At 40.0% G+C, this 26,043-nt stretch overlaps 1 protein-coding gene across 1 annotated transcript in view; it reads right to left on the bottom strand.

Annotated features, from left to right (window-relative positions):
* The window catches only part of CACNA1C (calcium voltage-gated channel subunit alpha1 C), a 704,670-nt gene that overhangs the window by 589,318 nt on the left and 89,309 nt on the right, over nt 1-26,043 (bottom strand). The window contains exons 2-3 of the mRNA XM_073320186.1: nt 7,207-7,530; nt 1,381-1,484 (exon numbers count right to left, since the gene is read on the bottom strand). Of these exons, the coding sequence (XP_073176287.1) occupies nt 1,381-1,484; nt 7,207-7,530 (428 nt within the window). The remainder of the gene's footprint in view (nt 1-1,380; nt 1,485-7,206; nt 7,531-26,043) is intronic.

The following is a 26,043-nucleotide window of genomic DNA, read 5'->3' on the forward strand; positions in this document are numbered from 1 at the left end:
TACCAACTCACAAACATCCTTGTTGAAAACCCAATATGAGTTTGAAGCTAAGTGGAAAATGGCTGAAAACACATGAACAGGCACACACTTCTTCCCTGTTTTTAACTTTTTAAAGACGTTTCAAAGCAAGAAGGTTGTTTGCAGAACCGGTGCTAGGCAGAAGCAGACTAAGCAATTGTTTAGGGCCCCAAACAGCTCAAAGAGGGCCCCCTATTCACTTTTTATTATAAGAACTTGCCTGTTTTAGTACTGGGGGTGGGCAAAAATATTCCTGCTTAGGTCCCCCAATGGGCGAGCATCAGCTAGAGAGACAAGGTGGGTCAGCTAATATTCTTCTTGGTCAAATAAAAGGTATTACCTCACCTGCCTTTTCTCTCAAAGCAAAAGAGTAAGTTTAAGATGTTACCCAGGATCTGTGTTCCAGGAAAGATCTAAAGTCTTTATTTTTACTGCAATTTGTTTTAGACAACTTCAAGAGAATATTTAATCAAAACGACCCGTTCCCCAGAGAATAGCATGACATTTTTAACAGGTCATACATGCCAGCTGTCTCTGTTTAGGAGAAATGGCCCTTATTTCCCCCACTCTATCGATCCAGAAGGTCTCTCATGTGACAGAGTTTCAACTGGGGTAAGAGAACAATATCTCAAGTCTCACCCTCCCAGAGTAAGACTTCATGCTGTCCCAATCAGATCATTAGATTTATTCACATAATATTTTCAGAGGGAGGGCTAAATTTTATTCTGTTCTGTGGATTGCATTCCAGACCTCTGTTTTGTGTTGTGCTCTGCCTTAACAGAGTTCTTTGCTATGACTTCACACTAAGCCAAAAGTAAACACTCCTTCCTTTTTCCATGGACAACCTATCCCAAAATAGTGGCATTTGCATCAATGGAAACAGGAACAGCAATCTTCCCAGGCATGAGAAAAAAAGTCCTTCAAACACACACAAGTCCCAACGAGCTTCCTAGAAATTAGACACCAAGCTGCACTGCTGTACACCACCTGAGAAAAGGACCTTATCAATTACACAAAGGCACTTAATGAAACAAAGGCATAGCAATCAATAATTAAAGATATTCTGAAAACACCTGTAGTTTAAATTTACCAAACACTTCTACAGCACACACAGATTTACTAACCAAAACACCACATACAGGATTCTCACCGTTTTTTGGAATATTCTTTCCTACAACAGGCCTTGATGAGACAAGTGCTAATATGAATAAAGAGCAATACGAGCATTCAAAACTAAAATCCACAGTTCTGTTGTATGGAGTTGATGCATGCCTTATTTTCTCCTTAGCTCCTGACAGACTCTCCAGTCAGTTTTAAACAAGGTCTACAAAAGAGTAAAATTGGACATCTGTGAGGACTTACCAGATTGGAATTGGTGGCATTGGAATCATCTTCTGGAAAGGGGATATAGATAGCTAAGGCCACACAATTGGCAAAAATAGTCAGTAAAATAATTATTTCAAATGGTCTGAGGAATGGAGTTAAGGAAGTTATTCTGAAATGCGTGCACACAAGTAAAAAAAAAAAGATTTATAAGAATTCTGTTTAAAGAAAACATTCCAAGACCCTTATATTCTGAAAAGAAACATATGCCTTTTTAAGTGCTTTTAGGAGGTCCCAGCCAAGATTCTTCCTAATATGTCAAAAGCAGTGTAGGCCAGTCGCGTGCCAGAGTAAACACAGATTTCTTAAATGTTTTTTCTTCTTTTATTTAGATTGAATTTTACTTTATTTTCCCCTCATGTACAGTTGTGCTATTTTTAATAGAAATGCCTATTCAGACTGGACCTCTTTTTCCTTTTGTGATACAGTTTCTCTTGTCCATATACAGCTGTCATTTAGGACTATATATTTTAAATATTTTTGACAGCAGTTTAGCATTTCTTAACCCTGTTCCCTCACATTTCAAAGAGACATTCAATGAAGCACTAGGATCTGTAACAAATAGCTTGTGATATATTTTTAACACAGCATCTCTTTCCTCAGTCTTGATCTCAAAAGGAATTAAGAGTGTGTGCGTGTGTTTAACCAGAGGTTGTTTAAAAGGCATGATCAAGGTTGTTAAGGTAAAAAGTGGCCCATCTTAAAGTTTTCATACTGCACCACCTTATCTGAAGGTTTCAAGCCAAGGATTTTTTTTTTAATAATCTATTTGCTGGAATAGGATTTTTTTTAATTGTATTTTTGTGTACATTGGCTTCACATGCAAAACAAATGACAGCCTAGCCAATATGTCAGGGATACTCTTCAGCCAAGCACACACTATGCCAGGAAACCTATGCAGGGGCATTTCAGCTCCAAGGTGTGCGCGCACACACACTTTTTAAAAATTTACTTTTGGGGCGCACAATAAGGCCCAAATCCTGCACAACCACTTATACATATAGAGCCCTATCCAATGTCCATTGAAACCAATGTGAGTCTTTCCACTGAGTTCAGCAGGAATTGGATTGGAGCCACACTTAACTTTATGCACACATGGACTCATTGATCTTAATAGGACCACTCAGGTGCATAGAGTTACATACACAAGTGTGCAATATCAGGCCTAGAGCTGTGAAAATAACCAATTTTTTGGTTCACTGGCCAAACTGAAAAATCTAACAAAAAATCAAAATTGTTTTAGATTGACCCAAAATGTAAATTGTTCAGTTTTCTCAGAGAAACAAACAGAAAACAAAACAAAACAAAACAATGAAAAAATAATTTATTTCAGGTTGATCAAAACATAATATTTCAATTTCAGGCATTCACCAAGTGGAGAAGCAGGTGGGAATATTTTTTACCCTTTTTACCCAATAGCCAAGTGTATGCACCCAGGATATGGGGGACCCAGGTTCAAGTCCCTCCTCTGCCTGATGTGGAGCATGGATTTGAACTTGAGTCTCCCACATTGCAGGTGAATGCCCTACTCAGTGGGTGGGTCTCAATCTCTCCTGCTGAACCTTTTCCACTTTATATAAATAGTCACTAGAGCAGGGGTGGGCAAACTACACCCTGAGGGACAGATCCGGCCTGCAAGCCGTTTTAAGCTGGCCTGCGAGCCAGACCACACGGCTCAGCCCCGCTCCAGCCAGGGTACTAGGTTGGGGCCGCACCACGCGGGTCAGCCCCGCTCTGGCCGGGGTGCTGGGTCGAGGGCTGGACCACACAGCTCAGTCCGGGGGCCACACCATGCAGCTCCCAGTAGCCATGGCATGGCCACGCTCTGGCTCCTATGTGCTCCAGTGGGAGCTGCAGGGTCGGTGCCTGTGGATGGGGCAGTGTGCAGAGCTGCCTGGCCATGCCCCCACATAGGAGCAGGAGAAGGGACATGCCACTGCTTCTGGGAGCCACTTGAGGTAAGCACCACTCAGAGCCTGAACTCCCTGAACCTCTCCCCATGCCCCAACCCCCTGCCTCAGCCCTGATCCCCTTCCCACTCTCCAAACCCCTCAATCCCAGCCCAGAGCACCCTCCTGTTCCCCAAACCTCTCATCCCCAGCCCCACCCCAGAGCCCACACCCCAACCCCAATTTTATGAGCATTCATGGCCCGCCATACAATTTCTATTCCCCGATGTGGCCCTCGGGCCAAAAAGTTTTACCCCCCTGCACTACAGCCTGGACATGAACCCAAGTGTTCCCCTCTCTGAGGTGAGTGCCCTACCCACCAAACTGTAGTCTCACTCTCTGGCTCTGGCCCAATGAATTTACAAAAAGTGGTACAGCTTCAACAGGAGACATTGAGAGAGACCCACACCAGGATACCCTATAGTCCAGTGGTTAGGGAACTCACATTCAATGCAGGAAACTCAAGTTCATATCCCTGCTCCATCTCAGGCAGAAGAGGGGCTTGAACCCAAGTCTCCTATATCCTGAGTGAATGCTCTTGGCTTGGGTAAAAGGGGAATATGGGCACCACCTCCAGTTTTGTGAGTGGCACCTAAATCCCCATGTCACTCTAGCCTAAAAATTGTTGGGGGGGGGCAAAGGGGGCTGAAACTATTCAGTGAATTCAACACACGTTTGTGAATAATTTCTGGTTAACCAAAACTTCATTTTTTGGTGGTGAAATTTTTCTGATGAACTAGTTTATTCCAGCTCTAATCAGCACCCAAATTCTTGTTGGCTGCTGCTTTTTAAGGTCTTTTTCTGAAAGGAACAGTGTCAGTTTAGAAATTAAATACTGGAAACAAACATTTATTTAACTATTGTATGCTACTAATAAGACCGTAGATTATGGAAAGTGAATGAATTTTTAAAATCCAGTTTGTCACCCTTTATGGCCTTTGTTTACTTTTTCTCTCTCTCTTTGGACAATCAGTTCTGATCCCAGTTCTGCAAAGACATGGATATGATTCCCAGTGTTTAAAGTTAAATACATGCCCAAGCCTTTGAAGAATCAAGACCAAAGTTGGTTTAACTTTTATTTATAGCCAGTTTTATTTCTGTGATCTTAATGCTGTAGTGTTTGGGTTTCAAGCACTGTAGACAAATGTTTATTTTGTCTAAAAACCATTTCACTGGAATTTCTTTTTTTAATTGTGGAACATTTATATTGGTGTTAGGTTTTATAAAAGTTTAATATTTCCAAATTTAATTTTTGAGCCAAATGTAAATTGACAGTGTCTAAATGTTGCACTAGAGCAAGGATTGGTGTAAAATCCTGGCCTTCTGAAGACACTGGGAGCACCACTGACTGGGAACACACCCACTGAATTTCAATAGGGTCAGGATTTTATCAGATATATAAAAAGTGCACAGTTGGGAACCTTAAGGTACAATAGAATACAACTTTCCAGGTACTCACAGGCCAAGTTTTAGTCCTAACAACCTTGATAGCACCCCTTTAATAACTGTTACTATATCTATTACAATGGGAGCCCTTGTATATATGTGACCAGACACATCTCAGAAGTAAGGCTTTGCAGGTTTGGACTTTTTTTTTTTGTGGGAAGCTGCAAATCACAGCATAGGAAAATAAAAAGGCCATTAATGACATCTGATATTTATTTAACATCCTGTGTGCTTTGACTTTAAGTGTTCAGAACATTAAGCCCAGCCCTTCTAAATAATTTTAAATAATTGGGAATAATCAGAGTGCTGAATAAGATGAAATCTCATCATAACCCTTTGATGATATTGAAATATTTTGTGGTTGTAAACACTAGACTTTCAGGGACAGTTTTTGATAGAAAAAAATCTTCTATTTACTAGCTTTAAAAAAATAAAATAAACAAAAATCGAGCACCAGCATGTTCAAATTGATTTGATTGCATTGCTTGATCCTCTCCAAAGCTCATCAGTGCTCCATCCTGTTTTACAACACAAGTCCCTTCATCCAACACTGATCTTATTCATTTATCAAACTTCAATTCATGCTGTCTACCTGAAGACATGTGGTTACTGAGGTGCCAGTAAATAAACCAATATTCAGTTTAGACCCCTAAGTCATCCATCCATCATTTTATGCTAAAAGCATTAGTGTTGGGTCAGAAGGGATAACAAGTAGCAAAACAAATCAAAGGGATTAAGAACTAGCATCCCAAAAAGGAAGGAACAGACTGGTAGATGCTTAAGGACATCTATGAACCCTTATTGACAGGGCCATTTTTAACACATTCTCCATCTGAAAAAGAAGATTTTGTTTCAGCAAGGTCTAAACAGGCTTATAGTGCTGGGTTCTTTCCCATCTTTACATTTTGCCCTCCAAACCTCATTGGGAGCAACATCTAAATAAGCACATCAAATCTTAAAAACCATCAGTCAATTTCCATCATCCTACATGCTGTTGAGTTCTGAACTATCTTCATCAGAAAGGCTGATCCGAGCCCTGTTTCCCCTCCTACCCATAACCCTCTTGTCCTGTCCCTGGGATTTATTGAAGATCCCTGCCTACCTAGTGATTTTCTAACAATCATCATTTCTGACTAGTTTTGATTTATGTTGTTTTGAAAGTTTCTTTGTATTTTAATGTGTATTTCACTCCAGTGGGATTTGGGATACAGTTTGACAGACACTGTACAAAATAAAACTATATTATAAATTAGGTTCTGCTCCTTTTGATGTAAATGGCCAAACTCTCATTGACTTTAAGGGGAGCAGGACTGGGCCCTTGAATTCTACTGTTCTGTCACACTGGTAATAGATATTATCTGACTGTCTGCCCCTTGCTCATAATGCTAGATCCAGACACCCACTCTCTAACTTTTACTGGATTGTTTATACTATAAGTCACACACTCATCCCCTAGTCTCTCTCTCTTGCCCAGTTCCAGTTAACAGGCAAAATCTTGCTCACTTTACTCATGCAAATAGTCCTAGTGATTTCAGTGGAATTACTCCCATGAGTAAGGTGAACAGGATTTGGCCCAATCACAGAAAACACTTTATCATGTTTCACTCTTCCATGCCAATGCCATTCCCTTTTCTTTCCAGGATGCATGCTGTATTATTTAGTGTGCCACCACAATTTACACAGCTCTTGAATTTTGAATTACATACCATCAAATTCTCTAAGGGTATGTTTGCACTGCAATTCAAAACCTGTGGCTGACCCTGCTGACTGAGGCTCACAGGGCTCAGGATGCAGGGCTGTTTCATTGCTGTGTAGACTTCCAGGCTTGGGCTGGAACCTGGGCTCTAGGACCCTGTGAAATAGGAGGATCCCAGAGCTTGGGCTGCAGCACAAGACCAGAAGTCAACACTGCAATTAAACAGCCCTGCAGCTCGAGCCCAGTGAGCCCAAGTCAGCTGGTTTGGGCCTGCTGCAGGTTTTTTATTGCAGTGTAGATGTACCCTAAGTTACACAATAGGCAAAGCATGAGTAACTAAAAAAGCATGTGATCCATTGCTATCATTCATATAATATGGGTCCAATTCTGCCCTCAGAGATCCTTGCACAGCTCCAACTGATTTCAGCATAAGTTGTACATGCTTTTGTAAGGGCAAAATTTGACACTAACTCCATCAGGCAAAACTTTTACGGGCTTCTGATATGCTGCAGTACAGTCAAGACTCTAGCCTAGTACAGTTGCCTAAACTTTTTGAGCACAACTGTTCTCAATGAACTCATCAGAGACTACTCATCGACTTTAGATTCCCAGAGGTGCCCATCAGCCTAATGTATTTATTTATTCATATTTATGCACTGTGCCTAATGCACAATAACAACTTGCTGGTTTCTATGTGACTAAATCGAAAAGGATATTTCCATTCGACGATGCTGATGCATGCCCTCCGGATGGGATTTTTCAGCGTTAAACACAGCAATGCCCGGGGAGGACGTGTAGCTGTGGTTGTACCCTGTTTTTTCTGTTTCCCATACTGCTGTCGTTTCCTCTGCGTGGAGCTAGCTGTGGATATTGTTGCATTGCCAGCACTACCCATCAATTTGGCCTGCCTGGCAGCATCGATAGCAGCCTGCCATGACAGAGCTGCCCCTGGAGTAGGGATATGCTCTGGGGCAAGCCCTGCAGCTGCGTTGGCATTCATGTTGGCATGAGCTGGACGGGGACTCCCATAGTTGGAACCTAGGAATGAAAAACAAAGAAATATATTAAGCTATATTAGCAGGAGAAGGAAACATTACTTTGAAAGAGCTTAAGCTTCAGTAAAATAAAGATTTCAGGTTAAGTAAGCGTAGGGTAAAGTTAACAAAAGTTAACAAAAGCACTTCCCTTCAGTTCAACTTCTTCATTTTATGGGAATACTACTCTGCAGTGTCAATCGCCTTGAAATACTCTCATATGAAAATCCATGGACATGGAGTTGTTTACAACCTTCAATCAATACAATCACTAGGCACTCAATGTTAAAAGAAAATGTCCACCTTTCCCATCTTCTCCCACTCATTTAGCCAAGTTCAGTAGTTTGAAAGTTCATAAAGGTCAGGATAGATCTCACTCCTTCAGGACTAAATAGACTAATGTCATACATGTAAATGTGTAGAATGACCCCAAATGAGGCGCATGCACACACAAAAAGAGAGGGAGTTTGACCTGACATGTGTGCATAGGGGTAAAGGGGTCTTCTATTCTTTTCAACAGCATAGGGGACTGACATCATAGCTAATTTAAAAAAAAAACACTCCCAGGAGCTTAACAAAAACCCAGGAAAAGCGAAAATGTAAAGAAAGAAACCAAAAATAAAAACATAGCTTTAAAACTCCTTTTATGAATTCATTCCTGAGAGTATGTTGTGTTGGTGTCATGAACTGGTGACTTTTAAACATTATTTCTGCTGCTTGTATTTTAAAGAGACTGTCACATTTGAACAAACTAAAAAAAACCCCACCAAAATGTTACCATTCAAAGACATTATCTCAGCCAATAAATTTTTAAGTACTCTTTCCCATTATTTAAGACATTTGTGTTTTACTAAAAGTTTTCAGACACCTTCTCCTTGATCATGTACTGAAATAATGCAAACTCTAATTCATATATTCAGACCCAAATTACTATGTCTATGACATCTGTTTGCTATCATTAAAATCCTGATGCTCCAAATCTTTAGAAAGATGACCTCACTGTAAGGTGAAATGGCACATGAGCTTTTGTTTAGCCACACCCTTTTGTGATATGTAAACAATGAGCCACGTTCTGGCTGTGAACTACACATTTGCATATGCTCAAAAGGAAAGCCTCGAAATTCTATTATATATTTTTATCTGTGAACTAGGCAGTAGCTCATGTTTTGGGATATTAGTAATTATATTAGGAAGCTGGAATGTCCTGTAGCAGTATAAATTTGAACCAATTACAATTACTCCTTCACAGCACATAAATAAATTATTCAACTTGTGAGAACACCAGCTATCCTTGAGAGACAGCAGTTCCCTTCACCTCTGATCAGGTGCTGCTGCTCTTCAGAAAGGCATACTTGCAAAGGGGAGCAGAAGGGGAGAAACCAGAGGAAGGAGTTAGATCATCTTACATAGCAGAGCTAGCTCATTACCTAACATTGACTGTGTTCTGCTTTAAGGAGGATTAATAAAGAAATCCAGTGATATTTAAGCAGGCAGACCAATTGAGTTCCTGTACAAGGGAAACAAAAGGGACCAGAAGAAGGCAACCTAGTGCCTCCTATCCGTAGAATACATTCTGAGAGATGATTAAAAGTGGGGGAGGGAAGTTAGCAAGTTGCTTGGAAATCTTTTTTTTTTTAAATCTTCTGTAATTGTTGCTTTCAAATTGTCTATATAGTGTCAAGATACCACAGCAATAGCTGCATTATAAATGCATTAGAGTGAACAGAAAGATACAATTAATCTGTTGCAGTCTTCTGCTCTAATCTATGCCCCTAAGTAAAAAGCACATAAGATTTTAAAATACATCTCTCACTGAAAGAAGAGACAGAAAATTATTAGGTCAGCTGATGTTTTATTTCAGGTTTCAGAGTAGCAGCCGTGTTAGTCTTAGCGAGAAGGTGCCACAGGTAGTCCTGTTCTTTCTGCTGATGTTTTATGTCAGCCATCTCCATGAGATTATCAGGCTGTTCTAGTTTTCTTCTCATAGCAGGAAAATTTTGAGCTTGTCTCCTGCTCTCTCTGTTATTTGAAGACCACACATCCACCCACCCCAAGTTCACTGCAATATGAGAATCCTTCGGGAGTCCCACCATATTCGAGGGAATAAAGATCTTCCAATACATGAAGACCAAAATAACATACTGAGATTCCGACTCAAATTCTTTTTAGATTGCAATGCAAGATTTTAAAGACTTGGGATTTCTCCAAGGATCAGTGGCAAGCAAGGTGGATGTCAAACTCAATGACCCAAACACACAATTCATCATGGACCCAATCAAAGATCCCAGCAGCTTTTCACTCTCATAGAATATAGGGTCCATTCTGAACTGTAACCACATCTGATGGCAGATGTACCTACATCCTCCATAAGACATAATCCTATTTGTGACTGCAAAAACAAACTTCGAACTATGGAATGCCTTGTCAACCAATGTCCTCAGTGATCATTTGCTGGTGATACCTCTGCCATTCACTTCATGTCACCTGAGGCAATCAACTGGACCACCAACCTAGATTTGGGCATCTCACACATTACTCGTTTTTATGCCATACGAAAGAAGACGACAACTGAAGACCACGTGGCTAGGCACCATGGGTTAAAGCTGATTAATAACGAGGGTGCAGTATGTTACAAAGAAAACAGAAGTGGACTGGAGCCAGAAATGTGGTGCTTCACACCCATACAAAACAGCCAGAGTGCAGAAAAATAGATTTTAGGGCAGAGTACATAGGTTGCCTAGATCTTTTCTAGATTAAACAGTTGGTAACATGGCAGACAAAACACACTTTACATTTTCTATGCCTTGGTGAATTGGTGCACTATTAGTGTGGGACAACAAGTCTCCAGTTCTTATCAATTATACTCTGGGTTGCACATTTATTTTCAGACTGTTTGCATATGCAGTGTTTTCCTTTATCTTCCCTTTCCATCTCTCTAACCTAAAGCTGCTCTTTAATACACACTTTTTGGAGAGGATAGGAAAAGATCTGTGTTTTACAGAAGAAGCAAACTTACTGACCCATTACCACTGTGTTCTGACCATGCTGGCTGGATCCCACTGTCATGAAAGTAAACAGCCGCTGCATTCTAACAAAGACTTCTCTACAATTCGGGAATTTCTCTGTTAGTACTGCTTATTAGTTAGGTTCAACATAAGAACTCAAGTCTACGCATTTTGACTGATGTATTGGTCTGGTTAAGAATGCAATCTTCTAGTGGCTTCACTATCTTTTGTTTCTACTGCGGTGATGAGGCCCATAATAAGTCCTTTGGCACAAATTAATTTTAAATGACTAGTCAATGACAGTTTAATATTAACAAATATTGAAAATATTGATTACTGATAAAGATCTGTCTGTTTAATGAGTTTCTGAGATTGCAGACACTATCTGTGCTCCATAACTAAAGGCAGTGACAAACGACTTGATCTACAGGCACTTTAGAGAAATGGTTTAAATTTAAAAAAAAAAAATCACACAAAGCTCACACAGTTCCATACAAAATGGAATAAACCACTGATATCACCAGGCAAAATAGTACCAAAGGCACCATAGCCAAAACTTGCAAAGTATTCTCTTATAGGGCAAAATTCACTCTTCTCCTTCAGAGGGTCGGTACTAAACCCTAAGTGTTCAATGGTGCAGAGGTCTCATGTTGGACGGCTGAAGAGCAGGAGTGAATTTTACTGAGAGCAAAGTCGTTTTTCATGACACTGTAGCACAGTGGCCACCAACCGCCTCTAATTCTCTTTCATCAGGGCCCTTTAATAACTCACTATTTAAAAAGAAAAGGAGGACTTGTGGCACCTTAGAGACTAACAAATTTATCTTAGCATAAACTTTCGTGAGCTACAGCTCACTTCATTGAATGCATCCGATGAAGTGAGCTGTAGCTCACGAAAGCTTATGCTCAAATAAATTTGTTAGTCTCTAAGGTGCCACAAGTCCTCCTTTTCTTTTTGCAGATACAGACTAACATGGCTGCTACTCTGAACCCTGTCACTATTTAAAGATAATTCAAACAATTCCCACAAGGGGTTCCATTTATTTAGTCTTCTGGTACACAGCAGCCCTCCAGGCCTCAACCCTAGTTCAGTCTCTCTCACTCTGTAGTCCAAAATAACACAAAGTCTTTGAAAACAGAACACAAGCTCTCACAGTCCCAGTTTCAGCAGAGCACAGTCTGCCTCCTAGCATGCCCAGCCTGGAATTTGTGCTTCTCCACAGGTTCTCTCATGTGGTGCCTTCCCCTACTGACTAAGAACTCCGCAGAAGCCTTCTGACTACTCCCTGCAGTGTCTAAACGATACAGTTTCCTAGGCTTTATCCAACAGGCGAGGCGAGGCGGGCCGGGCCGGGCCGGGCTCGGCTCCCCTCTCACCCCCACCCCTGGCTGCAACTGCCTTCTGCCTTTTACTTTGGAATCCCCAGATTCCCCTCAGGTGGGGCTCAGCCTGTAATCAGGGCTAACTTAGCCACAAGCTATCCTGTCCACAGGTAACCCACCCATGCATTTTAATAAATTATTAAATATCAATCAAGGTTGTAAATTTAAAATGAAGTCAAAATGTTGAAGTTAAGATTGGTCTACCAGTGGGAATTAACCATGCTGCACATGCTATACATTACACTACACATTTTACAGCAAAATCACCCAAAATAATGTATTGTGATCACCATTAAAATACTTACAATTGCTGTTTGCAAGTAATTCATGGTGTATGTGTCATGCCAATGCCAACAATTTAATGATTTAAATGGTGAACACTGTATATTGAATGTGGCCAAGTTAATTTTAACATGAGAACCGTAATTTTTGCATTTCCTGACTTAATTTTATTATTTGCAACATTAATGTTGTATAGATGTAGAAAATGAAATGTGGCTGCAGCACTATGGAGTTGTGTAATTGTTCTTTTTGCCTACAGCTCTGTAAACTGTAGCACTCTACAGTTGATGCAGCTGCACAGATATGCAAAAGCCCATTCCCTGGAACAACAGAATTGTATAATTGTGTTGTCTCACAATTCCATGGATTTTAAACTTCAGTCTGTAGCTACAGGAAAAACTTTGCTTCACCAATTCTGCACACTGAGAACTAGCTACATACAAAGTTCAAAATCTCAAAGTTAACTCATTGGATTCATTTGTGTGCAAAAGCATGGCCTTATCCTGCCATCTTTACTCAGACTAAAGTCTCAGTTGACATCATTGGGGAGTTTTGCCCAAGGACTGTAGGACTGGATACAAAGTAGTCTTCATATTTAAAATAGATAAGTAAGTAAAATAGATTCCCCTCACCCCCCGCCCCCACACTTACTTGCTTACTATAATAAATAATAAAAATAAATGAAGACAGTTAGCTCAAACATTCTTATAATTAACCTTTGGGCTGACACAAAGCATAGTAAAGTTTCCTCCCAAAAGGAGAATTTCTGCAAAATTCGTAAATGAAAACAAGGGGTTTTAATGAAACCTGAATGGCAATCTGAAATTTAGTTTTTGCTACAGCAAGAGTTATACTATACACCTGCCCCTTTAAACATCACATCAGGCTGAAACTCAGGATGCAAGTTGCCAGCCCAGGTAGTAGATTCAAATAATTTTTTGCTATAAATTGGTTTTGAACACCAGATCACACAAAAAAAATAGATTATTTGAGATGATTCTCTGCCAAATCTGAGACTAAACATTTTTCTTGTAAATTAAACACACACAAAATCTTATTCAAGTTGTTTTTTACTTGGGAATAGATACATTTGCTTTTTTTCTCTTCAACAGAGCCTCTTTATGCTGCACATCATTAATGGAAAGAACAGAGTCCAGTAAGAAGCAAAAGAGGCTGCAACCATGAAAATATTAAAAGGAAGTCACTGTAGGTTGCGGGATCTGCCTGGGCTGTATGTAACTGAGTCAGATCTTTAAGTTTGAAAATTACATATTGACTGTTCATGGCAAATTTTCATAATTTTGTTAACACTACTTAGGTTGTAAGCTCTTTGGAGCAGGGAGTGTCTTTTTGTTCTGTATTTGTACAGCACCTAGCACAATGGGGTCCTGATCCATGACAGGGGCTCCTAAGCGCTACGGTAACAAAAACAACACCATTACCCATCATCATTCTAATGAACCTTGGGAGGGATCTTCCCCTTAGAATCACTGCATAAAACATGCTCTGTGCATAGATTTCCTGCCTCCCAGATGTGTGTTGGGATCTACTGTGTCCACAGCACTATGTTTCCTCTCAACCCTTAAACCCCTGCAGGGCTTTGATCCAAGGATCTAGGGATGGAGAGAGGGAGAACCAGAGGACATTCCCAAAATTCCTCTAGGCTCCTTAAGCCCTGTGGAGTATCAACTCACAAAAAAGATAAACAAGTATTCCTTTCTACACAGAACCCTCCACACATGGGGAGTCCTGTGGCAACCATGAATGCAGGACTCCATGAAACTATGACTCCATTGGAGAAAGGGGGCCGATGAGCTGATGCAGCTGCACAGTGCCTCAATGCAGTTGTCTCTGTCTCACAGCAAATACCCCAAAATCTGAGCAAGATTTGATGGTTAACCCCCATGCTTCTTCCAAAGGAGACAACTGTGCAGCCACATGAAAGAATTGGAGGATATGAATGGAGGTATTGCAGAACTGAGTTGGACCCTTATGGTCAAACATATACTCAACAAAAATAGGGAATCATAAGTTGATGATGCTGAAATAGCTTTATCTCTTTGTATTCTAGTATTTAGCGTCTTCTAGCTGGGGCAGGAGTGAGAGGTCACAGAACAATGAGTGATCCAACGTACAAGATATGCTCTAAGATGTAGTCACAATAACTTAAACTACTTTTATGGAATTATGTCTGACCCACAAAAGTCTATTTTGCCAGGATATTTTGTTTGTATCCAATTATTAGACACTGATCTCTCCTTTTAAATAGGTAAGCAAAGATTAGCATCATTGAAGTGCTCCTGCACATATACGAACTTAAACAGCATGAATATCTGACATTACATTCACAGTCTCGCTCAGTCAATATATTCTATTTCAAAATTGAGCTTCAAAACAAAAACAATTGAACAGTGTCAGAAAGAGCTACAATAGACCTCAGACGTTTCTGTTGTCTGTTTCAGGTGATATGGCCTTTAAAGATTACATTTCTCTTTATAAGCATGTTTTTGAATTAACACAATTCAGATTAATTATTTACTAAGGGCATAATCCTGTATTTACAATAAAGGCATTATAGTCTCACTGACCAGCTAATTTACTTTCTGTGGTTAAGTCTGCTATAGTGCAGACTCTGGATTCCTCTTCTCACCCTCTTCAATTGGCAGGATGATGATGACCAATCACCATCAAGGATTTTCCCACTCTGTATGGTTTCTTCCTCTGCTTCTCCGGTTTGACGAATTCCATTCTGAAAATCTGGTAACCTACTCGCCTCTCTCTTGCTCACCAAATAGGTGAGTATCTTATCAAAGCTTAGTTTGAAAAGCCCAGTAGGGTGGGAATCAGCACTGCCTCTATAGGCCCACAAAAAGCAAATTAGCTTGTAATTTGCCTTTCTGTGGCTCAGTTGTGACAATGCACTAACTGGCCTCAGTATACCAGTACCCTATTTAAAAAACAACAAACAACAACTCATGTAGGAGAACAAGGAACACCAGCCTTAACTAGGAAAGGAAGTCTGAGAATTATGCAGCAGGAGGAGGGAAGCACATTTCCCAATCAGCCTGCTGAACACTATGTCTGCTAAATGCAACTACCTGCTACACTTTTTTTTTAAAGTGAGACCGTTCCCCAGGTACAAGGCCTGATGAAATACATCCTAGAATATTCAAGGAGTTGACTGAGGATATATCTGAGCCATTAGCGACTGTCTTCAAAAAGTCCTGGAAGATGGGAGAGATTCCAGAGGACTAGAAAAGAGAAAATAGAGTGCCCATCTATAAAAAGGGAATAAGGACGACCCAGGGAATTACAGACCAGTCAGCTTAACTTCAATACCCTGAAAGATAATGGAGCAAATAATTAAGCAATCAATTTGCAAACACTTACAAGAAAATAAAGTTATAAGTAACAGTCGGCATGGATTTGTCAAGAACAAATCATGTCAAAGCAACCTAATAGCTTTTTTTGACAAAGAAACAAGTCTTGTGGAGAGGGGAGAAGTGGTAGATGTGATATATCTTTACTTTAGAAAGGCTTTTGATATGTCTCGCATTACTTTCTCATAAACAAACTAGGGAAATATAACCTTGATGGAGCTACTATAAGGTGGGTACATAAATGGTTGAAAAACCATTCCCAGAGAGTAGTTAACAGTGGTTCAGTCAAGCTGGAAAGGCATATCGAGTGGGGTCCTGCAGTGATCAGTTCTGGGTCCGGTTCTGTTCAATATTTTCATCAATGATTTAGACAATGACAGAAAGAGTATACTTATAAAGTGTGCAGATGGGAGGGGTTCCAAGTGGTTTGGAGGATAAGATTAAACTTCAAAATGATCTGGACAAACTGGAGAAATGGTCTGAAGTAAATAGGATGAAATTCAATACGGACAAATGCAAAGTACTCCACTTAGGAAGAAACAATCAGTTGCACACATATAAAATGGGAAATGAGTACCTAGGGAAGGAGTACTGCAGAAAGGGATCTGGGGGTCATACTGGATCAAAAGCTAAATATGAGTCAACAGTCTAACACTGTCGAAAAAAAACCCAAAAACAACAATCATCATTCTGGGGTGTATTAGCAGGAGTGTTGTAACAAAGACACAAGAAGTAATTCTTCCGTTCTACTCCACGCTGATTAGGCCTTAACTGGAGTATTGTGGCGCTCAGAATTGGACACATTTCATGAAAAATGTGGACAAATTGGAGAAAGTCCAGAGGCGAGCAACAAAAATGATTAAAGGCCTAGAAAACATGACCTATGAGGGAAGATTGAAAAAACTGGGTTTGTTTAGTCTGGAGAAGAGAAGACTCAGAGGGGACATAACAGTTTTCAAGTACGTAAAAGGTTGTTATAAGGAGGAAGGAGAAAAATTGTTCTCCTTAACTTCTGAAGATAGGACAAGAAGCAATGGGCTTACATTGCAGCAAGGGCAGTTTAGGTTGGACATTAGAAAAAACGTCCTGTCAGGATGGTTAAGCACTGAAATAACTTGCCTAGGGAGGTTGTGGAATCTCCATCATTAGAGTTTTTAAGAGCAGGTTAGACAAACACCTGTCAGGGATGGTCCAGATAATACTTAGCCATGAGTGCAGGGGACTGGACTAGATTACCTCTTGAGGTCCCTTCCCGTCCTACGATTCTATGATTCTATAATCTGCCAGACTGAGTTGCACTGAGAAGGAATTTTTCTAGGTTATCCTGTCCTAGGAAATAATGAGCTCCAATTTCTCCTGAAGGACCTCCATTTTCCTGGCCAACAGAAAGAAAACCAAAACCCCCACTTCAACAAGCATTTCCAGGCCTCTTGAAGGAGGCTCCTGGTGGCGACTGGGGTCAGCTCTCTATTTCCAAGCTGGAAAACACATTTCCCTTCTTTGAACCATGGCCCACTACAGCAGCTGTGAAAATTCAGCTGCCACAGCAACCTAAAGATCCTATTACTAAGAAGAATATTTGCATTCATCCCAAGTAAGCCTCTGGAAGTAGTGGAAGAAATGTGAGAGAACCAATTGAGGGAATAACTAGCAGCAGCTTTCAAATAAAACAACAGTTCTGCTGGAATAAATGCAGTCTTCCAAAGAACACACTGGATCAAATAGGCATTTCTAATACAAATTGGTACCAGTTATTCATGTAATGCTACATTAAACCAGTATCTGTTGCTTTTAAGCATTTCTAGTGTGCCTATCACCATGGTATCTATGCATTAATATGTGCTGTAGCTGAACCACACGTCATGAACACAGTGTATTCCATGTACTTGCTGGTACAAACTCCAAGCACAAATACTAGTATGTAGACTAACAGAGAGCTTTCTTGCTTACATGCACTTTTTCACATCTATCAGCTAAATCAAATATGCAAATTCAGGAGTCAGCACTCAGAGACATCGACCTAATACCTCTCTGGTATAACTCCTTTGATTTCAATGGAGACCAGAGGGGACAGTTGGAGGGGAGTGTGTCAATGCTGATGCAAAACAAATGCCTCTGATCTCTGATGAATTTCAGAATCGGAACTCAAATTTTGCAGCAAAAGCTAGTTATTAGAATGGGTTGAACAAAACTTTGGATCCAAACAACTTCTCCAATTTTTTGGGAGTAGGTGCGCGGTGGGAAGGGAAGTGATAGGAAGTCTGAATCTGGAGCAGACATTTTGCCTCAGGGCTATCTTGAGATCCTCAAAGAAGTCAGGACTACTGTGCTCCTATTGCTCAGTAGTACATCTAGTTAGATACACAAGTCCAGGCACAAAGGCAGGGTAGGCAAAGGTGACAGTAATTCCACCACAGTGTGCTGTTTTGCAGTAATTCTCTTTGTCTCAGGGTCTTTACTTCTCACAGTGTTGTATGTCCTATAAGCTTTACTTCCCATAAATTGCACAGTGTCTCATGAAGCTGCTTTGTGCTGCCCTTCTCTTCCCCCCTCCCTGTCCCGCCCCCGCCAGTCAGCCTCCCAAGCTAAAAATGCATGCAATTAGGCATCCTTCCATCATGTTGTCTATGGGCATTCTTAAACATAGGAAACTTCTGCAGATATAATACTCCATCAGAGAAGGGGGTACGGGAAGAAGTTCCCTTCCCTCATTAAATTAGAATATTATTTCCAATAATCCATCTTCCTAAATCTACATTCCTACATACATGCTGGACACCCCTGCTCAGGAAGATATTTGTTTAGCAGAATTTTCACTTTTGTTGTCCTCTGTCCTTGAATTGATACTATCTGACAGACCTCGGGTCCACAAACTAGTGAATGGATTATATTCATCTGCATGTATTTTTTTCATCCGTGATTTTGTAATATGGATAATATTCTTCATTTAGTAAGTAATCAAAATATAATTTATTACCAGCTGTGAATAGAAGTTCAAAATAGTCCTCACTTTATTAAATGGTCTCAGAATACCACTTATGAAAGAACACAAGATTGAAATAGATTATACAAAATGAAAGACAACATGTGCCTGTGTGTACATGTGCACACACGTGTGCATGGTAAAACAGCAGCTTTTTCTAGCCAGCCTCTGGAAGCAAAAGCCACATCAGAACTTGTTTTTTCAACTGAGGCATGTCACAGATGAAAGACCACCTTGTGACATTCCTTTTCCTTCACAGAAAGCCATGCCACAAAATCCTGCAACCCTAACTACAACACTGCATAATAAATATTGGTTGAGTTTTTCTGATATGGAAATTTTGCATATCCCTGTCACAAAGAGACTATCAGACACAGGGACAAATGATTATTTACAGGTGATATATATTCTCTAAATAATTTAGAGCCTGCAAGTTTGCTGATTTTTACATCCGACAATGCTATTTACAGTTACTATGATGCCTATATCATACTCAATCAAGAAATGGATTGGAAGCCTGTTTTCAGCGGCATCATGCAAACAGTGAATAAATAACATAAAATAGAGATTGTTGCATGGGCCAAGGTGTGTATTAAACATGGCATGTATTTAGACTCATACACTGTAAGGTAAGCAGGAACCATCATGATCATCTAGTCTGACCTCTTGCACATTGCAGGCCACAGAACCTTGTCCACTCATTCCTGTAATAGACCCCTAACCTCTGGCTGAGTTACTGAAGTCCTCAAATCACGATTCAAAGACTTCAAGATACAGAGAATCCACCATTTACACTAGTTTAAACCTGCAAGTGACCTGGACCCCATGCTGCAGAGGAATGTGAAAAAAAACCAGGGTCTCTGCCAATCTGACCTGGGAGAAAATTTCTTCCCATTCGCAAATATGGCAATCAGTTAGACCCTGAGCATATGGGCAAGACCCAGAAGCTAGAAACCTGGGAAAGAATTCTCTGTAGTAACTCAGAGCCCTCCCCATCTAGTGTCCCATCTCCAACTATTGGATATATTTGCTGATAGCAGTCACAGATCAGCTACATGTCATTGTAGGCAGTCTCATCATACCATCCTCTCCATAAACTTATCAGGCTCAGTCTGGAAGCCAGTTAGGATTTTTGCCCCCACTGCTCCCCTTGGAAGGCTGTTCCAGAGCTTCACTCCTCTGATGGTTAGAAACCTTTGTCTAATTTCAAGCCTAAACTTGTTGATGGCCAGTTTATAGCCATTTGTTCTTTTGTCAACATTGGCATTTAACTTAAATAACTTCTCTCCCTCCCTGGTATTTATCCCTCTGATGTATTTATAGAAAGCAATCATATCTCCTCTCAGCCTTCTTCTGGTTAGGCTAAACAAGCCAAGCTCTTTGAGTCTCCTCTCAAAAGATAGGCTTTCCATTCCTCAAATCATCTGAGTAACCCTTCTCTGCACCTGTTCCAGTTTGAATTCATCTTTTTTAAACATGGAAGACCAGACCTGCACACAGCATTCCAGATGAGGTTTCACCAGTGCCTTGTATAACGATACTAACATTTCTCTGTCTCTACTGGAAATACCTTGCCTGATGCATCCTAGGACTGCATTAGCCTTTTTCAAGGTCCCATCACACTGGCAGCTCATAGTCATGCTGTGATCAACCAATACACTTAGGTCTTTCTCCTCTTCCAACTGACATGTCCCCACCTTATAGCAAAAATTCTTGTTGTTAGTCCCAAAGTGCATGACCTTGCACTTTAGACTATTAAATTTCATCCCATTTCTATTACTCTGTTTTTCAAGATAGTCCAGATCTTCTTGTATGATATTCCAGTTCTCCTCCCTATTGACAATACCTCCCAATTTTGTGTCATCCACAAATTTTATTGCCACACTCCCACTTTTTGTGCCAAGGTCATTAATAAACAAGTTAAATAAGATGGATCCCAAGACCGATCCCTGAGGGATTCCACTAGTAACCTCCCTCAAGCCTGACAGTTCATCTTTCAGTATGACCCACTGTAGTCGTACCTTTAACCAGCTCCTTATCCACCTTTCAGTTCTCATATTAATCCCCGTTTTCTCCAATTTAACTACTAACTTCCCATGTGGAAGGATATCAAATGCCCTACTGAAATCCAGATAGATTAGATCTACTATATTTCCTTTATCTAAAAAGTCAGTTTTCTTCTCAAAGAAGGAGATGAGGTTGGTCTTGCACAATCTATCTTTTGTAATTTTATCCCAATTACCGTTTACCTCTATGTCCTTAATTATTTCTCTTTCAAAATTTGTTCCAAGACCTTGCATACCATTGAAGTCAAACTAGCAAACCTGTAGTTTCCTGGATCACTTTTTCCCTTTCTTATAAATAGGAACTATATTAACAATTCTCCAGTCATAGGGTACTACCCCTGAGTTTACAGATTCATTCAAAATCCTTGCTATCGGCTTGCAATTTCATGTGCCAGTCCCTTTAATATTCTTGGATGTAGATTAGCCAAGCCACCCAATTTAGTTCCATTAAGCTGTTTGAATTTGACTTCCACCTCGGCTGTGGTAACTTCTACTTCCGTATCCTTGTTCCCGTTAGCCACCCTGCCACTACCTCTAAGCTCTTCGCTACCCTTATTAAAAACTGAGGCAAAGTATTTGTTTAGGTGTTGGACCATGCCTAGATTATCTTTAATCTCCACCCCATCCTCAAATACTTAGGGGTCCCACTTCTTTCCTTGTTTTCTTCTTATTTATATGGCCATGGAACCTTTTACTATTGTTTTTAATTCCCTTTGCAAGGTCCAATTCTGCTTGGCTTTTGGCACGTCTCACTTTATCCCTACACTTTCTGACCTCCAAGAGGTAGGTTACCTTGCTGATTCCCAACTTCCATTCCTTGTAGGCTCTCTGCTTTCTCTTAATCACCTGTCTGAGATGCTTGATCATCCAGCTTTGTCTACAAGTCTTCCCTACAAATTTTTTCCCCTTCCTTGAGATGCAGGCATCAGATAGTTTCTGCAACTTTGACAAAGCATTCCAAGCCTCCTCCACATTCAGACTCTTGAGTTCTTCAGTCCAGTTCACTTCTATTACTAATTCCCTTAATTTTTTTAGTTTGCCCTTTTGAAATCAAGAACCCTAGTTGCAGATCTATTTTTGTTTATCCTTCCATTTAGTTTAAACTGAATTAGCTCATGATCACTAGAACCAAAGCTGTCCCCTACAACCAGTTTTTCTATGAGGTCCTCACTTTCCAGAGATCTGGAAACCCCAGCAGAAGTCAGCTGTACACAGAGATTTTCCCTGACCAACTAAACAATGAATGGTACAAGTTATTTTGACTTCAAGATTGTGAGATTGTGCCTTTAAACTGCTGCTTCCAGGGCCTCTGTGTACTTGCACATATCCAGTCAGTAGCTTTCAGAGGCATTATGCTTAAAGCAGGCATAATGTGTCTGGAAGGGCTGGACAAGTGCATAAAGTATCATCAACTTCTATTCCACTGTGTGTGCAACATGTACTCCCTCTGTGTCTGCCCACATCTGATAGGTATGGTGCAAAGCCATCATTTCCTTATCCCCTTTGAGATTTCTAGCACCATTGTTTGCATTTGAATTTCCCAGTCCTTGTGTCTGGGAGCACATAGACTGAGATTGTACCTGGCCCCTAAGCAAGGTTGCAAAGGGTGAAGGGAAAGCTCATGCAGGAACTCTCCATACCTAAGTATCTCTGCACCTCATTCCCATAGGGCAGATGTAGATCCCTTGGGATCCCAGCATTCCCAGGATCAGTCACTCTAGCATTAAGCCTATTTATCCAGTAATTTGGGGCTTATACACACTTTCCAACCACATAAACAGTGCTCAGAATTTGGCCCTAACAGAAAATATGGGTAGATTTAAGTTACAGCTACATTTTCTCCCAAATATTTGAAAATGTCTTTTCATTTTACTTATGTTAGCAGCTGAGTTCAGAGCTCTAAGCTTCCCTCATAATAGTTGATGACATTATTAACATCTAAAGCAGAGCTTGCTGCATTGTCTTAAGTATTAGGATATACCAACTCCTGTAGGAGAACCCAGATAAAATAAGTCAGACCTACATTTTCAGAAGGGACTAGTATTCTGAAGGCCCCAATTTTTGGGTGCAAAACATTTGACACCTTAAAGGGGCCTGATACTCATAGGCAGGTGCTCAGCACTTTCTGAAAAGCAGACCTCTTTAAGGTGTCAAGCTGGGCCCCAAAAAGTGCAAACACCTGAAAATTTAGACCTCAGAATTTACTTATAAATAATATTTTTGTAATGTTAAGATTACATATCTAATATCCTAATGAATGAAGGGGGCACTATATACTTGAAATATAGTCAGTATAAAAGGAAAGTGAGTTAAATAAAATAAAATACTAAAATACTAAACCAGACCTTAAGTTTCTCTGTTAATCTTTTTGTTTTTACAGTCACATTTTCTTGTTTTTAAAGTATTTTTCTCTCTGTTGCTGTGGAAAAGATCCTCACAACAGGAAAAACTAACTGTACAGGGAAAATAATGAAACTGACTATACACAAAGTTCTGTTAAATGCACAAAGTTAACCAAATGATAAAAGACAAATCTTTTTTCTAACCCCATTCAGTTATTATTATTTTTAATTAATATTATAGAGGGTAAAAATATTCAGACAGATGGGTGCTTTTTAACTTGACAGAGTTCCCTTAAGGTCTTAGAGAGCAAAAGGAAAAACACTTGAAACACTTTTCCACACAGGAAAAGCAGCTCCTGAATTAGAAGAAAGAAGGGGGACGGATGTTGCCCCAGTGGCATCATCCCACTTTCCCTCAACTCACAACAACACCTGCACCGGTACCTGTATGGGATTTGACTTTTACAGGTTGGGAGGGGGCAGAGGAAATCCAATCTCCCTGGAATTGCCCCTTCACTGAACCTGCAGAAATGTAATGAGTGAATTAATGTTGACTGATACATGAGAATGAAAAAACTCAGCTTGAGTCTTAGATTTCAGCAGATAGAAAAAACATCTTTTTTACTTGTAAACTGAGCATATTTGATCTGGAATCACTGAGACAACTGTATTTTTACAGGGGCACTTTTTACAGTAGAACTGCACTTTATTAAATCATTTGGGTATTTTTTAAAGCATTTAAGTTTATCTTTAACATGCCCACATTTCTCTGACATACTTTTGTATTTTCTGATATCCTCTTGGAATGTGTTCAAAGTCTGAAAATTGAGCATGTGTGATATCCAGATGCAAAAACAGACACTGACACTGCTCTGCAAATTTCTGCCCTAAATTAGGCACTGAATCAGAAGGTTACATCTGCAGTAAAGAAAAAAAATGTACAGGCAGAACTATCTGCTAGCATGAAGCATGTCCAATGATAATAAAAGGTGGGAGATGTTACAAAAGGAGGATCCCTCACAAGCAATGTTATGAGTAAAAAACACAACGTCTGGCTTGCATCTTAGGTTGAGAGCTGTAATGCATAACCCTGAAATAGTTCCTATGTCACTAGCTGTCTATACAAACATTGTTAACCAACCACTCTGACCTTTTCTGCAGTGGGTGCAGACAAATGCACAAGACAGTCTCTATAGATTCTTTCTAAAAATATAAATTCCTGTTTATACAAAAGCAGATCCATTGATCATTACTGAATACACACACACACACACACACAAAATCCCTGATCAACAGAAAAACATGGCAACAGTAGCTACAAACCAGGATTGCAGAACTCTCAATTAAAAGTTGGTGGGTAATTACTATGTGAATGCTATTTAGGCAGTATTGCTAATCATTGATCAAGTTCTATGACTTTCTAATAGGCCTCAGCTCCTACTGAAGTCAATAGAAGTTGAAGCTTCTCAGCACCTGTAGATATAGTAGGGCGGGAAGGACCCTGAAGAGGTCATCCAGTGAGTCCAGCCCCTTCCACTGAGGCAGGACCAAGTATACCTAGACCATTCTTGACAAGTGTTTGTCTAATCTATTCTTAAAAACCTCCAACGATGGGGATTCCACAACCTCCCTTGGAAGCCTATTCTCGAGCTTAACTATCCTTCTAGTTAGAAAGTTTTTCCTAATATCTAATCTACATCTAAATGCTGCAAACTAAGCCATTTACTTCGTGTACTATCCTCAGTGGACATGGAGAACAATGGATCACCAAACTCTTTATGTCAGCCTTTTACATATTTGAAGACTATTTTACATATTTGAAGACTCAATCATCTCTTCTCTAAACTAAACATTCTCATTACTTTCATCATAGGTCACATTTTCTAAACCTCTTATTTTTATTGCTCTTCTCTGGACTCTCCAGTTTGTTCACATCTTTCTTGAAGTGTGGTGCCCAAAACAGGACACAGTACTCCAACAGAGGCCACATCAGTGCCATGTAGAGTGGAACAATTACTTCCTATGTTTTACATACAATGCTCCTGTTAATATACCCCAGAATATTTGCCTTTTTTTCAGCTGCATCATATTCTTGGCTCATTAAATTTGCGATCCTCTATAATCCCCAATCCTTTTCTGTAGTATTGCTGCCTAGCCAGTTATTCCCCATTTTGTATTTGTGAATTTCCTTCCTAAGTGCTGTGTTTTGCACTTTATTGAATTTTCTTATTGATTCAGACCGATTCTCCAACTTATCAAGATCATGTTGAATTCTAATCCTGTCTTCCAAAGTGCTTGAAACTTCTCCCAGCCTGATGATATTCACAAATTTTGTAAGTGTATTCTCCACTACACCATCAAAGTTATTAATTAAAATACTGAATAGCACCAGACCCAAGACGAAGCTCTGTGGGACCCTACTTGATACGTCCTCCCAGTTTGACAGAAAACCATTGATAACTATTCTTTGAATATGATCTTTCAACCGGTTGTGCACCCATCTTCTAGTCATTTCATCTAGACCACAATTTCCCTAGTTTGCTTATGAGGATGTCATGTGTTACTGTGTTAGAAGCCTTACTAATGTCCACATATATGACCTCTGCTGCTTACTCAAAAAGAAATTATGGGTTTGATGTAGAAATTATTAGGTGAGACTCTTTGCCCTGTGCTATGCAGGTGTCATACCAGATGATCATAATGGTCCCTTCTGGCCCTAAAATCTATTAGTTATTCACGGACAGTTTGAGAACAGCAGAAGACTCTATGAAGTTATGTTGCGATTTAAAGTAAATTACTTCCAAATAAATCTCTCAAATGTCCCCTTTTATGATATATCTGGGCTTATAAGAAGAAACATCCAACATCCGCTCACACAGATCCTGGTCTCTATTGTCATCATTATTCCAAGTTATTTGCAGCGCAACTGTTTTTGCCATTTGTAATGTCAACTGTTGCACATTTCACTAACAAATTTAGGAATAAAGACACCTAAGATTTACCTTAGATGGAACACACTTTATGAGAATGACAGAATTCGGAGGCAACTATATTATTTCTCTCATTCTTCTAAGATT

The sequence above is a fragment of the Lepidochelys kempii genome, chromosome 1 (genome assembly GCF_965140265.1).
Source record: "Lepidochelys kempii isolate rLepKem1 chromosome 1, rLepKem1.hap2, whole genome shotgun sequence".
NCBI classification, from domain to species: Eukaryota; Metazoa; Chordata; order Testudines; family Cheloniidae; genus Lepidochelys; species Lepidochelys kempii.